Here is an 18,260-nt window from a genome sequence, read left to right as displayed (position 1 = left end):
AGAGTGAGTTTATTGATGATATTTATTCACCAGTTGCTAAAATGCAATCATTCAAAATACTTCTATCGTATTGTTGTAATAATGGGTTAATTATTCATCAAATGGTTGTGGAAACAGCGTTTTTAAATGGCAAAGTCAAATCTGAGGTATATGTAAAACAACTTCCAGGTTTTGAGGATGGAACGGATGAAGTATTAAAACTTGATAAAGCTTTATACGGTCTAAGGGAGAGTCCAAGAGCATGGTATGACTGTTTCGATGAATATTTAAGAGATTTGAAATTTGAAAGAAGCAAAAATGATAACTGTTTGTATATATTGAAAGAAGAAAATGATATTTACATAATTCTTTTTGTTCATGACCTACTGATTTGTTGTAGAGATAAAGAAAGGTTGAATGAAATAAAATGCTTGTTACAAGAGAGATTCAAGATGAAAGATTTAGGCATTATTAAGACATATTTAGGTATTAATATAGATTATGACTTCAAAATTGGAGAACTGTCTTTAGCCAAACCAAATATATAAATTCATGAGGGGAAAGGTATGATCTAAAAAATTCTAAATTGTTTGCAACGCCAATGGAACAAAATTTGAAATTGTTACCTGCAGAATCAGAAAATGAAAATATTAGATATAGAAATTTGATAGCAGCTTTATTGTACATTAGTTCAGGTACAAGACCTGATATAAGTTTCAGTGTTAACTACCTAAGTAGATTCCAAAACTGTTATGATGATACTCATTATAAATATGTCCTAAGAGTTCTCAAGTATTTAATGCTAACAAAAAATTTAAAGTTGATGTATCATAAAAATGAAAATTCTGAAATATTAAAATGTTATGTAGATGCCGATTGGGCAGGCGATATAAATGACAGAAAGTCCACAACTGGTTACTTAATTAAAACGTATGACAATGTAATTTTTTGGAAGTCAAAGAAACAAGGTAGTGTAACAAAATCCTCTACGTCTGCTGAGTATGTCGCTTTATCTGAATGTGTTAGTGAGTTAAAAATTGTAAAAGATATTTTTTTTGATTTTGGAGTTGAATTCTCTGAACCAATAAAAATTTTTGAAGATAATTCAGGTGCTATTAGTATAGCTAAACATGGGAATTTTACGAAAAACTCTAAATATATTGAAACACATTTTCATTTTGTTAATGAGAATTATTTGAACAGACTTATAGATGTAGTAAAGATTGATTCAGAGAATAATACTGCAGACATATTGACGAAAGCTCTAGGCTATGTTAAATTTGAAAAATTTAGGAAGGCATTAGGCCTGAAATAAGGGTTTAATTATTATTGTCATACAAATTTAAGGAGGTGTGTCAAGTTGTAAGTAAATTTGTATTCTAAGGTTCAAGCATGACATTTTATGTTCTTCTATGTTCCGTAGTGAAGTTGACGTAAGTCAATATATCATAAATGTACGAGTTGATGTAACGATGGTAAAAGGAAGGGAATAAACAATATTAGTGTTGCTGATTGTTCTTATTATTATTGAAAAATCCCGGAAAAATCCTCACATTTTCACAGAAGGAAAACGGTGAAAATTACAAAGAACTAGTTGTGAAGACAATGTGGAACACCGTTGCAAAAAAAATGCAAGAAATGTATTTTGTGAAGTGGAAAATAATTTTTGACCCATTTGAAGAAATTATCTTTAAGTCTAGTAGGGAAGCTCGTAATGCGAAAAGAAGGAATTTGCAGACGTGTGCAAATAAAAGGAAGTGCAGCTCTGCTTCATTGAAATTGGATGAGTATTATGCAATGGTTTCATTATGGGATGAAAACACTCCAGCAGGACTCCAACGGAAATTTTACCATATCGCTTCAGTGGAACTTGCCTGGAGAGGTGGAGAAGCAGTAAACTGCAAAGTTCATTATTTTAAAGAGGAAGTGGATAATTCTGGGATAAAAACAGGTAGAATACACATTTTTTTAAATAACTGATTTTCAAAAATCCAACTTTTTAGGAAGAGTAGAATATAATCCTCTCTTCAATAAAACGTCACAGGGTGGAGAAAAAAAAATGGCCGAAAGTAAATGGCTGGTCCCTAACACGAAGAACCCAACCTTTTGTCCAGTCCGCTTATTTAAAATTCTGATGGTTGAACGTTCATCTAGAACAACAACTGATAGATTATTCTTAACGATTAACCCATCATGGAACAAAGAACTTTCAAGTAGATGGTACAAAAACACTCCAGTGGGAAAAAATGAACTTTCGAAATGGACTAAAGAAGCGGCAGAGAAGGCAGGATTGAATACAATAGGAATAAAAATAACAAACCACTCTATGCGGTCGACAGCAGTCAGTAACTTAGCTAAAGCAGGGGTAGGTGAACAACAATTAATTAAAATTACTGGCCACAGTTCAGCCAACTCAATTAAACCTTATCTGCAAATGGATAATGAGCACTACTCCAACATCATAAACACCCTTAGAAGTGACGCCTCAGAACCTCCAGCTAAAAAGCAGAAAACAGAAGATCCTGCAGTCACTCCTCCCGCTTCTCACTCAACAGATTACATTAATGATGTACCTACACCCCACATCTTCAATGAATCAACAAAAGTTTCAAACAATACCCCTACCGTGTACCAAAATAGCAATTTATATTTTAATTGTACCATAAATAATTAAATTTGTAGTATTTTGGATGAAATAAAATTGAGTATCTGTTTTTCAGTTTTCAAATCAATACCTATACATAGGTAATGCATGCAGAATAATCTGTTACTCAGGAAATAGTCTTGTCAAATACCATTCGGGCATCTAATTTTTCCTGTGAAAAAAATCGAAAAAACACATTGCAAAGTAATATTTTTTGACAAAAAGCATTCGTGCAGGTGCAAAAATCCTCGTCTTCGATTCGGATTTTTGTTGCCACCAGCACTCATGCTTCTTGTCAAAATATTACTTAGCAACGTGTTTTTTCGATTCTTTTCGGAAAAATTAGATGCCCTTATGATATTACTTACGAAAACACTCCAGTTTCGCTTTCTTGTTTTCATCTAGTATTGTTTGTTCGAGTTGAATTACTATAAAGAAATCTAGTTTGGATTGTAAAATTAATGTTTATCCGAACTCGACAAAAGATCGATTGCTTTTTGGCTAGATGAATTGACGAAGAAATTCAGTTTTCAATATTGCAATCGAAAATTTAATAGTAGAAATAGATGTGTTATATAGCTCAGCAAAAAAAACATGGGCTACATCATTTCTAGCTGGAGAGTTTTTTATCAGTGATATAAAACGATGCACCTTTTTTATCGATGTTGAAGTTACAAAACTGTAACACTCTTTTTACAAACATGTAAAATAAATCTTACTGTTTTGTCACTTTGACAAATACTAACTTTGACAATACTAACGAGTATTCGAGTGAATTAATCGTATATAATATCATAAGAGAGGAAAGTTTGTTAGCAAAAATTTCGATTTCCATGCATTTTTATTTTGTTGTAGCGGCAATTAGTCAAAAAGCAGCAGACATGAATAAAACCGAGAAAATTTTGTAGGCATTCCGAATGATATATAATTTTACGATATCAAATAAAACAACATTGCAAATTTTGCTTCATGGTATATGATTTGATCGTAAAATATTTCAAATCATTGAATAGAGCGGTAATGCGGTACACAAAATAAATTGTACTGACGGGAAGTTAGAAATAAGCGCTCGTTCATTCACGTACCAGTTGCACTCTTGGAGATCACATAAGTATATATAGATATGTATCTGATCTTCAAGAGTAGTACAATTGGCGCAATAACTGTGATTATCTGAAAACATTCTTTGGATTCGTTGTTATACGAGAATATATTTGAAAACTCCAAATCACTCATTCGAATCACTATTTAGGGATTTTTATTCGTATAGAAGCTGTTTCGTATGATCATTTATAATATTTTGATTTTGATCGTTCATACCTATTTGTTTTTAGGTTATTGTATTAACATATTGTATATTTTCTTACTGTTTGTTTCTGTTGTAGATGTTCAGTCGCGGAAAAAGAATGGTTGAGCTCGCAAAACAGAAGAGGGTTACTGATAATTTTCAACATTTGGAAAACTTGAGTTCGAGTGAGGTGAATCATCAAAATCTCATCGAGTTGTCTCGTGCATCTTTGACACACTCCATTGATAACGCTGATCATAGCGAAAATAATTGGGCAGTGCAAAAATTGATTCGGCAGGGGCTGAAAATTAATTGATTGAAGTACACGATCCCATAGAAAAATCAGAGATTTATGAATTCATTACATTTGGAGAGTGCGAAAGTTTGATATTCAGCAATGCCAATACAAATGTGGAAGATGTTGAAAATGTGAATTAATCATACTTCAAAATTATGAATACACTGGGGAAGTTCTGAATAGCATTCCTAATATTGAAGTTGAAATGGAGAACCAATAGTCAGGCAACGGTACAAATTCAGATGAAGGTACCAGAAACCATGAATCTGAAGCTCCAAGAAATTCAGGGAAAATTGACAGAAACCAGACATTATATGAAGCAAATGATGAAGATTACGTTCCTGACAAAGAAAGTGACACATCCAGTGCTTATTCGGTGGGTATTAGGACTAGAAGGATGGAATCACCAAGAACTGGAATTAGAAATGTAAATGTCGTAGTGGTAAATAAAGGAAGAGTTCTAGCCCGGGTACGTCGGATTGCCGGCAAATCTTACATGTGCTATAAGGTGGTTAATGGAAAAGTGTGTCACAATTTACCGAGAGGTTTAACCTCAGAGGAAAGAAAACATAGAGGTGTCTTATAGCATTTGTTGACATCGCTATTACATTTTTGTTTACAAACACTTATAATGTACTGCGTTGCCATTCTAAGGAAGAAGTAAACTTTGCTCCGTTGTGTGGCATAGATGTTTTGCGAATATTCTGTGGATTTGGCAACACGGTTCTGTTGTTGTTATTGCACGTGACAACTAGAGGTGAGTTAGTGGTGAACTGAAACATTTTAATTTCACGTTTGTAATCGGCGTTTGTGTGTACAAATTTGTGAATTTTAAGTTACTTATTGTTAATTTTAATCATGGTAAATACTCGAAAATCATGTATAGTGTGTAAAACATCCGGAAATGAAAACATAACCTATCATAGGTAAGTTCACGTTTTGAGTCCATAGGCGTAGAATATGCATTCAAAAATTCCTTCAGTACCGAAACTGCAAGTTCAGCAAGTTCGAGGACATTAACAGCGGATATTGTCTTTGGAAGGTATAAATATATTATATATATGAATTTATTTTATTATTTATTTTTTTGAAATAATTTGAAGTCAAACTGAAGGTGTCACTCAATATTTGAATATTTTTTTCTAGCTTTGAGTCATCTCCTGAAGAACATGCTGCTTCTTCAACCGAAAAAGCTGCTCCTTCAACTGAAAAATGCACAGCTGGGGGGCTCAAAAGAAAGTAGGTAGAAATAATTATTTCATAATAAGATGTTTCATAAAATATAATCTATTCAACACATCTAATTTTGGGTGCAATTTGAAATATTATACAATTTTTAGGTTTGAGGCTTTAGTAGATGAAGAAAATTTTCCATCAGTCATTACACGATCTAGTCCTGGAATTTCAAATATCACACTGAAAAAGTAAGTTCTCAGCCTGCTTAATTTTTTTTTAATTGCATCAGATTTTTCCTTGTAAATACAGTAGAATCCGTTTATTATGACGCCGGCTATAGTGACCAACCGCTTAATATGACGCAATTGCAGTGTTAAGTTTAGTTTTCATATAAAACTCCTTGTAACATTGTTCGGATATAATGACTTCGCCTATAATGACATGTCGGTTTTTATGACCTAATTCGAAGAATTTTTTTCGGTTATAGTGACGGCTCGATCGTTTTCGCTAACCAATCCATCCCTTTCCATAGGACGTTGAATACGTGATATAGGTACGCGTACCGACATGTTCGTTTTTAATTTTCAGTCTAGTCGATACCGTTGAGAGGTAGCGTTGATAGTGCCGAAATGACATCGCAACGTCGTAAAGCATTCAGTATTGAGGAGAAAGGTGCAATTTTAGCCAGACTAGAAAATGGAGAATCCAATTCAGCTCTCGCAAAAGAATTTGGTGTCGGTCATTCGACAATTTCAATGATTTTGAAAAACAAGGACCGAATCAAGGAATCATTCAATTCAAATGTTTTAAAACCAAAAAAGCTTCGGAAATCACAACATGATAACATTGATCAAGCGTTATTGCAATGGTTCAAAATCACAAGAAATAAAGGAATACCTATCAGCGGCCCTATGCTACAAGAAAAGGGCAATGTTTTCGCCTCTGGTTTTGGCAACCCAAACTTTAATTGCTCTGCTAGCTGGATAAGTCGATTCAAAGTAAGACATAACATTGTGTCGGGCAAAATTGTCGGTGAATCCTCGTCCTTTGATCAGAGTTCCACATATAATTGGCTGACGACTGTATGGCCAAATCTGCGAAGACAGTTCTCTAATGAAGAGATTTTTAATGCAGATGAAACAGGCTTTTTCTATAAATTATTGCCAGACAGAACTTTAAAATTTAAAGGAGAAAATTGTTGTGGAGGAAAGTTATCCAAAGAGAGATTAACCGTCATGGTAGCAGCAAATCTCAGCGGCACAGTGAAAAAAAAATTATTTGTTATTGGCCGATCTCAAAAACCAAGATGTTTCAGTAGTGTTAAGTCGCTTCCAGTTGATTATGCAAACAACCGTAAAGCGTGGATGACGTCTGAACTTTTCGAGAGATGGCTTCGAGATTGGGATCGCAACCTAGTGAAGAAGAAGAAAAAGATTCTATTGCTGGTTGATAATTGCCCGGCGCATCCTAATGTTACAGATTTGAAATCTATAACACTTGCTTTCCTACCACCCAACACAACATCAGTCTTGCAGCCAATGGATCAAGGAATAATAAGGTCTCTTAAATGCAATTTCAGAAAAAATCTTGTGCTTAAAATGATTAATGGCCTTGATTGTAATCAAAACAGTCCTATGAAAATAACAATTCTTGATGCAATTGTTATGATTAATGATGCCTGGAATAAGATCTCACAAAGTACGATTTACAACTGTTTCAAACATGCAGGACTCATTGAAACCTATGACGATTTACCAGTCCGAGAAATAGAAGAAAACGAATTTGATGATGAAGATGATTTACCCTTATCTTTGTGGGTACGAAATCTAAAGTCAGATTTGTTACCAGCACCGGAAGTATGGAAGGATTATGTTGACATTGACAGCAGCCTTATGACATACGAAGAACCCACAGATGAAAATATTGTCAAAAATATAACAGAAAATGAGCAGTATGAAAGTGATGGAGAAGAAGAAATCGAAGAAGATCGAACGCCTACAGCAGAAGAAGCTCTGAAAGCTGCAGACTTACTATCGAAATTTGTTCACAGTCAGATGGAAAGTGATAATTTGAACTGGGCCATGTCTACCTTGCATAATGGTATTAGGAGCTTCTATTATAATTGCAAGAAAAAACAGATGCAAACTAAAATTACAGATTTCTTTAGTAAAAAATAAAAAAAAATTACATATTGTACATATTTAGTATTTTTGTAATAGACGATGTTTTTTTATTATTTTTTTTTATTAAAAGAATCGTACAATTAAGGGCCTTTTTTTCAAACCCCCTAGAAAAAATACCATCTATTTTTCCGAAATTCTTCTTTATATGACGTCCGGTTAATATGACGTCTTTTTAATTTCCCTTCAATGTCATTATAAACGGATTTTACTGTAGTTTTAATTTGAAAAATTGTAGGCGTAAACTCAATATGCCACGTTTCTTTGGCGACATAGAATATGAAGATCTGGAGGATCCAAATAGGCGAAAAATTTGTTGGAAAATCATTACAAATACAGTCAACAAGTTGAAGATAAAAATAAATAATTTACAAGCCAAAAGAAGACGGAGGGATAATAAAATATACTCACTAGAAAGTTTGACAAGTGATTTGAGAAAGAAAAACTGGATTTCAGAGAGTGCTGAAATGAATTTGAATGTAAATATTTTTCATTGCTTAAATTCAATTGATAAAACACATACTTTAATTTTACAGAGTTCAATGACGGAATCAGCCAAGCAACTGTTTTCTCTCTTATTGAGAAAACGAAAAAGGAAATTCTCACCACAACTGAGGCAGTTTGCATTAACTCTGAATTTTTATTCGAAGAAGGCCTACAATTATGTTCGTCGAACTTTTTCGAATGTGTTACCACATACAAGAACGCTTGCAAAGTGGTATTCCACCGTTAATGCTTCTCCAGGTTTCATGGAAGAAGCTCTTTCTGCTATTAAAATAAAATGCATGGATGCTGCCCAAAAGGGTCATCAAATATTGTGCAATTTAGTGTTTGATGAAATATCAATCCGGAAAAAAATTGAATGGGATGGCAAAAAGATATATGGATATGTAGATTTGGGTTTAAATGATAACACTGAGAATTCGGAAGAGGTCAGGGAAGCTTTGGTATTTATGCTGGTTTCTTTGAATAGTAGTTGGAAGATTCTGAATGAGGCAATAGAAGAGAGTACTATAACAAAAAAAATTCGTCATAAAGAAAAAAAAAGACAGATGTGGATTTCCAGAGCATTGATAAAGAGTATAAGAGAAAAAGAAAGGCTCTATGCACTTTCACAAGGAGATCAGCAAAATGAAGTTTTAAAATCCAGGTTTGTCAGCTTCAGAAATAAACTAAGAGTCCTACTCAGAATCGCGAAAAAACGGTACTACGCTGACAAAGTTGTGCAGTGTGAAGGTAATTCAAAACAACTATGGAATGTAATAGATGAAATAAGTAATAACGAAAAAAAAAAAACTATAATTGACGAGATAAAACTGGAAGATAATACGGTAGTAACAGATCCCGCCATTATGAGCAATGAATTCAATAGATATTATGGAAATGTAGGAAGAAATCTCGCTAACAAAATAACAAAACCCTCGACGCTTCCACTACGACATATTAATCAAAATACAATGTTCATGGAACCAACGAATAAACATGAAGTAGAGGCAAGTATAAAAACAATAAAAAATAATAAAACACCTGGATTAGACGGGCTGAGGGCAGAAACCTTGAAATGTATCTCTTGTCACATCTGTGAACCACTTGCTTACCTTATCAATCAAACCATCTCGATGGGAGAATGGCCAAGAAGTCTCAAAGAAGCAATAATAAAGCCCCTATTCAAAAGCGGAGATAAGACTAAAATGGTGAATTACAGACCAGTATCCATAATTTCAAACATTGCAAAGATTTTCGAAAAAGTTATCAAACAGCGACTGGAGAAATATGTGTTAGATAAAAATATTATCTCAAACAGACAGTTTGGATTTCAGACAAACAAATCCACTGAGGATGCGATTTCTTTGCTTGTATCAAATATTTATGAGGCTTTGGATAGGAGTAAGCCAACTCTGTGCGTTTTCTTAGACTTAGCAAAGGCCTTCGACACTGTAAGCCACCCACAATTATTGGATGCCTTGGAAGACATTGGTTTAAGGGGCAATGTGCTTGATCTGATGAAGAGCTATATATCTAACAGACAACAATATGTCAAAATAGGGAATTGTATAAGTGACGCTTTCGAGGTAAAGTTTGGAGTCCCACAAGGAACTGTATTGGGGCCTATATTATTCACTATTTATATAAATAATCTACTTGAGTTGGATAGCCGTGGAAAGATAATTAGTTTCGCAGACGATACAGCCATTTTATATCAAGCTGATAGCTGGAAAGAACTCAAAGACCAAGCTGAAAATGACATGAAATCTATCAAAGATTGGATGGATTATAATTTATTGACAATTAACTTCGAAAAAACAAAATATATCACATTCTCTTGCTTAAATAGAAACTTACCAGACTATGAAACACTGAAAATTGATGAGAATTATGAGATTGAAAGAACCGACTATATCAAATATTTGGGCATCATTATAGATAGACATTTGAGATGGGATAAACATATAGATAACCTCAGCAGAAATCTCAGGTGTTTACTCTATAAATTTAGACTTCTGAGAACCTTTCTGGACACAACCAAACTCAAAATGGTCTATCATGCTTTAGTAAGTTCACGATTAAACTATGGTATCATAGGGTGGGGTGGAGCAATGAACACACACCTCAAAAAAATTAGTATAATACAAAAAAAATCTTGAAAATAATCTTAAGAAAACCTCATACCTACCCGACAGATATTCTCTACACAGAAGCAAAAATCTTCGACATAAAGCAGTCGTTTTATCGTTCCATTGTGGTACATCAATTCAAAAATAAATCAAGTCTACAATCTCTGACACATCAATATGACACGAGGAACCATGGCACTTGCTACAAAACTCCATTTTCAGCTAAAACAGTTGGCCAACGCAGTTTTGCTTATTTGGCACCGAGAATGTATCAGATTCTACCCAAAAGTCTAAGAGAACTTCATAATCTACGCCTCTTCAGGAAAAAATTGAATGAATTTATTGCAAAGTACCCGAGAAATGAACTCGTCAAAATAATAAACATGAGAAAATAAACATTTGTGACACTGTATTATGTTGGTACCTTCTTATATCTTGCGTTTTATATTGTATATATATATGCCTTCATTAGTGCACATTCGATCTATACCATTTTATCTGTGCACGCTTTGTAGGTGTGCAATGTTTTGTTTGTACATTTTATTTATATAAGTATTATAGATTTTTATCTACATTGTATCTGTTCCTTGTCTACATTTTGTTTATACACATTTTTTAAAATAGAATTAGTATTAGTATAGCAGCCAATATCTTAAATCCTGACAACTCACGCACAGGCAATCTGCCTTAGTGAGTTTTTTGCGGTTTATTGAAACAATATTTTAAATGTTATTGATTTTTTATACAAATTGTACTTTTTCAATAAACTATATATTATTATTATTATTATTCCTGTTGGTTATTTTTTAACCAATGGTTTAACTGGTAGAGAGAAGGCTAGTATATTGAATAATTGTTTGGAATTTCTCCATAAGAGCTCAGTTATTATTACCTCAATAACATTTGATGGTGCTCCATCAAATATGGCAATGGCATCTGCACTAGGTGCAAATTTTAATGTTAATAATTTGAAAACGTATTTTATTCATTCAATTACTCATGAAAAAGTATACATTTTTCTTGATGCTAGTCACATGATAAAATTAGTTAGAAATTCATTGGGCAGTCAAAAAATTTTGGAGGATAGAAATGGAAATAAAATAAACTGGGAATTTTTAGAAAAGTTATGCCACTTGCATGCTGCTACTAAATTAAGAGCCAGGCACATGATGTGGATGGGGGAAAAAATGAAGGTTAAACTTGCTGTCCAAACACTGAGTAAAAGTGTTGCAGAAGCTCTGGATTTTTTGAATTTTGATTTAAAATTACCTCAATTTGAAAATTCAACAGCTACTGCAACATTTTGTAGAAATTTTAACAACCTTTTCGATATTTTTAATTCTAGAAGTAATTTTACAAAAAAACCTTTTGAAAAGCCTTTGTCACAAAGATCTGAAAAAGAATATTTGAAATTCATGGATGATTGTTCTGATTATATAAAAAATTTAAAAATATATGGAAGGAATATTCTAACAACAAAAAAAAGGGTAGGGTTTTTAGGTTTCTTAATATGCATAGAAAGCCTCAAAGAAATGTATACATACCGAGTGAACAATGTAAAACAACTGAAATATATTTTAACATATAAATTGTCGCAGGATCATTTAGAGATATTTTTCAGTTGTATTCGTAGCAAGGGGGGCTATAATAATAATCCGACATCCCTGCAATTTCAAAGTGTAATGAAAAAATTATTGATTCATTCTGAAATTGCTGGGAGTGAAAGTGCAAATGCTATAGCTCTCGATAGCACGGCCCTTTTACATTGTTCAAGTGCTTCACCAGTAATTCAAGTTGAGGATGTAGCAACTCGGTCTGTTCCAGATGATCTGGATGAATATTATACAAATCCAAATTTATGGAATTCAACCTTATATTGTGAGGATGTCATTGCATATGCTGCTGGATTTGTGGTGAAGAAAATTAAAAAAACTATCAGCTGCTCACAATGCCTGAGCATAATTGAAAGTGAGGATATTATTTCCAAATTACAAGTGAGGAAAACATTTGGTGCTCTAACGAGAGCTTCGAAGTTTGTAATCCAATTTTGCAAACTAATTGAAAAATGTTTTCGAACTTACAAACATTTATTCAATATGATATCGAAAAATGTTAGTTTCATGATAAATTCAATAAAGATTAAAACCAAAGAAAATATCCCACCAACTATGATTGACCTCTTTTCTGATCATATATTTGATGATGAACCTTTAAGTAATCATTTTAATATATTAATAGATATTATCTTTGAAAAATATTTTCAATTAAGGTTTCATCATGAAATATCTCAATTTATCAGGGAAAAAGAAAGAGTTCGATCTCGCCTGACTCATTCAATTTTATTCAGGAATCAGTAAGTAGAGTTGTTTTATTTTCACAAGTCATATTATGTTATTCTGTCAACTGTGTTGTGTTGTATATATCTCAAAATTTTATAAATAATTATATGTTTTAAAACTACTTTTTTCTGTTTTTATACCCAATATATGTGAACGTTAGGTAAAGTTATATAATAAACCAATAAATATGTGCATTATTATTTCCTCATTGACATGGGTTTACATCAGAAATATTGTGAATGGGCACTTTTCGTAATTTACAAAAAAATATGCTGAAAAAATTCAGGAAAAATAGGTTATTCTTATTCCACTTTAGCTAACACTTAATTGCGATGCTTTTTTCGAATCCTCAGGTGCACTAGGATAGCTACAGGTCCCATATATTGGGGAATCATCTCCCATTTCCTCTGATAATATTGCTTTATTGTTTGAAGTTAACAATTTTCCACCAAAAAATGATAAAAAACATTGTATTTTACGACAGTTTATTTACTGTTTCCATAAGATATCTACTCAAATATCTCATTACTTCTTAAAGAAAAAATGAAACTAGCTGGTTTTCATTTTGAAATATGTAAGTCATTTATATTCTGATTATAGTACAATATCGATTTTTGTAATATTAATCCTTACTAAGAAACCATTGACTACGCCACTGAAATGTTTACCGCTCCTCTAGTTGTCAATTTTGCAGGTTTGTTGTTTTTCTATCTCACTTTATCATCATACTGTTGCAATTGATTACAATACAACGCTTTTTACAGCTAAGGGCACCTCTATGTTTTCTTTCCTCTGAGGATAGAACCATGAAAAATCGTGAACACCTTGTCCCATCCAAAAAAACGCCAAGAAGTTTCTGCTGTGCTTTACTCAGCGATGCAGATCGTCAAGCTGCCTTCAATAGATTTTGGGGCATGACAACCTGGTCTGAGAAAAAGGGATTCGTTCAAGGATTAGTTATCACTCGAAAAGTAAATCGCCGCCGGAAACAAGGAGAAAATATACGTCACCTTAAGAAAAATATTGGACATGATATTTTCTTAGATTGTGGAAATAGAAGACAGAGGGTATGCCGAAAATTTTTCATAAATACCTCAGGTATAGGAGAAGATACCTTCAAAAGGTGGGCTAAACTGCGTGAAGAAACATCTACTGAAAATAGCCAAGAAGAAGTTGATGAACCTGAAGTAACTCAGAGACCTCGTACTTCACGTAAAACCAAAGTAGAAAATGACAAATATTCAGTTAGTACTTGGCCGGATACATTACCGAAAGTACCAAGTCACTACTGTAGACAATCTTCGAAAAAGCTCTATGTTGAACCTGTTTTTAGATGAAAAAATCATATGAGGACTGTATCAAGAATGGTGCAACAATCAAGCTCTACAAATCTGCCAAAAAGACCACATTCGATTCTGTTTTGAAAGAAAAAACATCGCAATTCACAAGCCAAGAGAAGATCAATGCGATATATGTATAAGCTTCAAGGAAGGTCAACTCACCAAGGAAGAATATGAGAAACACCTTCTAAGGAAGGACCAAGCAAAAGTTGAGAAAAACAAAGAAAAAGAAAGTGCGTCTAACAAGAAAAAAGTAATAACTGTAGATTTGCAGAGTAAACTTTTGTGTCCAATCAGTTTAGCCTCATCCATGTACTATGAGCAAAAACTAATTTTGCATAACTTCACTTTATGTGAACTAAATGATGGTAATGTACGTTTGGCATGAAGTGGATGGAGGAATTACCGGGAATTAATTCGCAAGCTGTCTGGTGGATTATATTGATGGGTCACCAGTGTTGGAAATGGATTTATTTTATTGTTTCAATTATTACCTTTATATAATTTGATATGTTTTTGTTACTATAGAGATGTTATAATGATATTGAAATAAAATAATTCTTGGAAAGCTGTCACAATGTATTTTAATCGAAGTTTTTCAAGGAATTAGTGTAGATACAACATTTGGCGACCGTGACAGGACTCATTCTGGGAGACTTCGAAGAGAATTTTAAATATCCTATTCTACTTCCTAGTAAGCATGTTTTGGTACATAGACTCATAGAAGAATATCACATACTGAATTGTCACACAGGAGTTCAAACATTGTTCAGTATTCTCAGGGAGAAATTTTGGATATTAAAAGGTAGAAAAACTGTGAGGTAAGTTATTTCAAAATGCTCTGTATGTAAAAGATATACTAGTAAAGCTATAGAGACACCTTTTGCTCCCCTACCTAAAAACAGAATAACATGTGGAACAGCTTTCAGTGTTGTAGGTATAGATTTAGCTGGACCTCTGTACCTTAAAGATAAAACGAAAGTATGGATAGTCTCATTCACATGCGCAGTTTATAGAGCCATCTATTTGGAACTAATTGATTCTCTTTCAACCGAATCATTTATTTTAGCACTTAGAAGATTTTCAGCTCGTAGAGGAAGAGTTTCCACTATTTACTCAGACAATGGTGGTAATTTTGTTGGCGCATTTAATCTATTGCAAAAAATCGACTGGGATGGGGTATCAACATATGCCTCAGTGCATAAAATAAAATGGATTTTCAATACACCAACTGCTGCCTGGTGGGGAGGATGGTGGGAATGTATGGTTCGCATTGTTAAAGATTTACCAAAATTGAAGAATGTAGAAGATGAAGTGATGAATTTAGAGGGAAGCCGAAGGAATAGAGAGGAAGAGGAGAAAATCAAAATTACGAGAAGAGGACGTGTGGTGAAACGTTATGGTTTTCAATAATTTTGCGGGGGGAGAATGTTGGAAATGGATTTATTTCATCGTTTCAATTATTACCTTTATATAATTTGATATGTTTTTGTTACTATAGAGATATTATAACGATATTGAAATAAAATAATTCTTGGAAAGCTGTCACAAAGTATTTTAATCGAAGTTTTTCAAGGAATTAGTGTAATTACAACAACCAGATACAACTCAGAATTTGGTTTTAATTTCCGATGGATGTGCCAGCCAGAATCGTAACAAAATTTTGTCTACCGCTTTGTCAGATTCAGCCCATAAAAAAAGCATAACCATTGAACAGTCAGATTCATTTGCGGGGTACCTATCAGAACCTCCTGTAGACCACTATTTAAGAAACTTAAAATTCTAACTTTGGCTTCTACCTATATATTTGAAATATTGAAATACGTTGAAGAACACATAAATGAATTTTTACATTTGAATTTCAATCATGAATACTATACAAAGACAATCACATAACCTGTGAGTTCCATACCACAGACTAACCCGATACGAAAAATCTCATAAATAATTGGGAATTAGATTATATAATGCACTTCAAATCGAATTAAGATTCATAGATAGCAAAGTTTTGTTTGATAAATCTTTAAAACAGTTTTTGCTTACAAATTGCTACTATTCTATTGATGAATATCTTATGCGTAAATGCTAGTGAATATATTATTTTTGTATTATTGACATATTCAATATCAAATGTATTTGCTTTGTAAATATGTGTTTTTTTTGGATAAATATATATTATTATTATCCACAAAAACCACATATTATTATTATTATTCAACCCTACACAATACCAATCAGTTACCGTATATTGAACTAGAAAACCCTAAGTGTAAATTATTGATTGATAGTGGTTGTTCAGTATGCTTGATAGATCCTAAATTCGCTTATAATAATTTCCCTGATAATATTTTTACCTTTATTTTCTGAATTTAAAACTAACGATTTTCATCCTTTCATTTTATACAAATTTCATAAGAATTCTGACGGACTCATAGGAGCAGATTTTTCGAATAAGTATGGATTAATATTAGATTTCAAAAATCAAATTTTAAGAAATGAATTTTGTCAAGTTCCCTTTAAATACCAACAAGTATGTCAAAATCCAACGAAAATCCCTGTAGATCTTTCTCATTTAGAATCAAAAATAAGTAATCAACTTATGAAAATTTTACAAACAAATGAAAATGTTTTACAATTACCCAACCAACCTTCATCTTTTTCTTGTAGAATCAAACATAAGATTCGAATAACCGATGATGTTCCGGTTCATTGCAGAATTTATAGATATCCCAAAGTACACAGAGAAGAAGGTAAAAAAACAAAAAGAAGATTTATTAGATAAAAATATTATTCGACCAAGTATTTTCCCCTGGTCTTTCCCAGTAGTTATAGTCCCAAAGAAAGAGGACTTATCAAAAGAAAAGTAAAATGGCGAATGGTCATCGATTATAAAAAATTGAATGATAAAAAAATTGATGATAAATATCCTTCACCCCAAATTGATAGTATCCTAGATAAATTAGGAAATAAATAGTAATTTACGTAACAAGTCCGAAAAATAGGGTTTGTTTGGACGAATTGGAAGTCTGTGAGTCCAAAAAAACCTTTTTCCGGCGTGTTGCGTACAATATTTTTTCGGCAACCGTGTAGAATACCTAACACTATCGCTGCTGCTTTACATATTTTATTGCGATTGCGATAAAAAAACATGCAAATTTTTGACAACTAATTTCATATGAACTGTCAGCCGTTATCTCGGTTGCTATGGATTCTATGATTCTTTTCCGGCCTAGTCCGGGAAGAACGTACTTTCCGGACTAGGCCAGGAAATGCTACTTTCTCAGAGAAAAAGGTTGCCGAAAAAAGTATTTTACGACACTTGACCTTGCTTCAGGCTTTCATCAAATCGAAATGGACGAAGAGTCAATAGAAAAAACGGCTTTTACTGTAGATAATGGACATTACGAATTTTTAAGAATGCCATTTGGTTTAAAAAATGCGCGAGCTACCTTTCAACGATCGATGAATAATACTTTGAAAGATTATATAGGAAAAATTTGTCATATTTATATGGATGACATAATTATTTTTTCAGAAACAGTAGAACAGTATTTGGCTGATATTTATACTTTATTCGAAACGTTTATGAACGATAATATGAAAATTCAATTAGTTAAATGTCATTCCTTTAAAACAGAAATCGAATTTTTAGAACACATTATAAATCCAGAAGGAATAAAACATAATCAAAAAAAAATAGAGGCAGTACCTAAATTCTTAATTCCTAAAACACCGAAAGAAATCAAATCTTTCCTCGGTTGAGTAGGATATTTATTAAATCAACCTATATTGCGATATCCTGATTTCAATGAACCTTTTGTTCCTACTACCGATGCATCCGGATATGCGATAGGCTCAGTATTATCTTCCAATTGCTTTTTCGCAAGCAGAACTTTAAATGAAGCTGAATCCCGATAAAGTGTGATTGAAAAAGAGCTTTTAGCAATTGTATGGTCGTGTAAATTCTTTAGACCCTATTTGTAAGGAAAGAAAATTTATAATTTATACGGATCATAAACCATTAACTTGGTTATTTTCTCTAAAGGAACCTAATTCAAGATTAATGAGATGGCGAATTAAATTAGAAGAATTCGACCATGAAATCAAATATAGAAAAGGATTGTTATATAAGAGTACTTAACTTACGAAAATTTTATAACGACGCAAGAAAATAACGATATCAAAGATTCACCGAACATTAAAGAAGAAGAAGGAAATTTATTCAATTCCCAAAAGAATTTCGCATTAGCACATTGTGTTCTACGAGATTTCCACATGAATAAGGGAATAGCTTTATGTTTCAAAAATAAATATGGCGAAATTGAGAATTCAAAATCTCAAAATACATCTATAGGCGAAGTTGCCGCGATCCGAAAAAATAATCGGAATATTTACTATTTA

At 32.8% G+C, this 18,260-nt stretch overlaps 1 protein-coding gene across 1 annotated transcript; it reads left to right on the top strand.

The window, feature by feature from the left end:
- Positions 1-6,014: 6,014 nt before the first annotated feature.
- On the top strand, positions 6,015-7,668 carry LOC123671858 (tigger transposable element-derived protein 4-like). Its single transcript, XM_045605797.1, has one exon. It carries the CDS (start codon positions 6,015-6,017, stop codon positions 7,560-7,562), a length of 1,548 nt encoding a protein of 515 aa, XP_045461753.1. The 3' UTR covers positions 7,563-7,668.
- Positions 7,669-18,260: the final 10,592 nt, after the last annotated feature.

The sequence above is a fragment of the Harmonia axyridis genome, chromosome 1 (genome assembly GCF_914767665.1).
Source record: "Harmonia axyridis chromosome 1, icHarAxyr1.1, whole genome shotgun sequence".
NCBI classification, from domain to species: domain Eukaryota; kingdom Metazoa; phylum Arthropoda; class Insecta; order Coleoptera; family Coccinellidae; genus Harmonia; species Harmonia axyridis.
The sequence above is the reverse complement of the archived record's forward strand: the minus strand, read 5'-3'. Positions and strand labels throughout refer to the sequence as shown.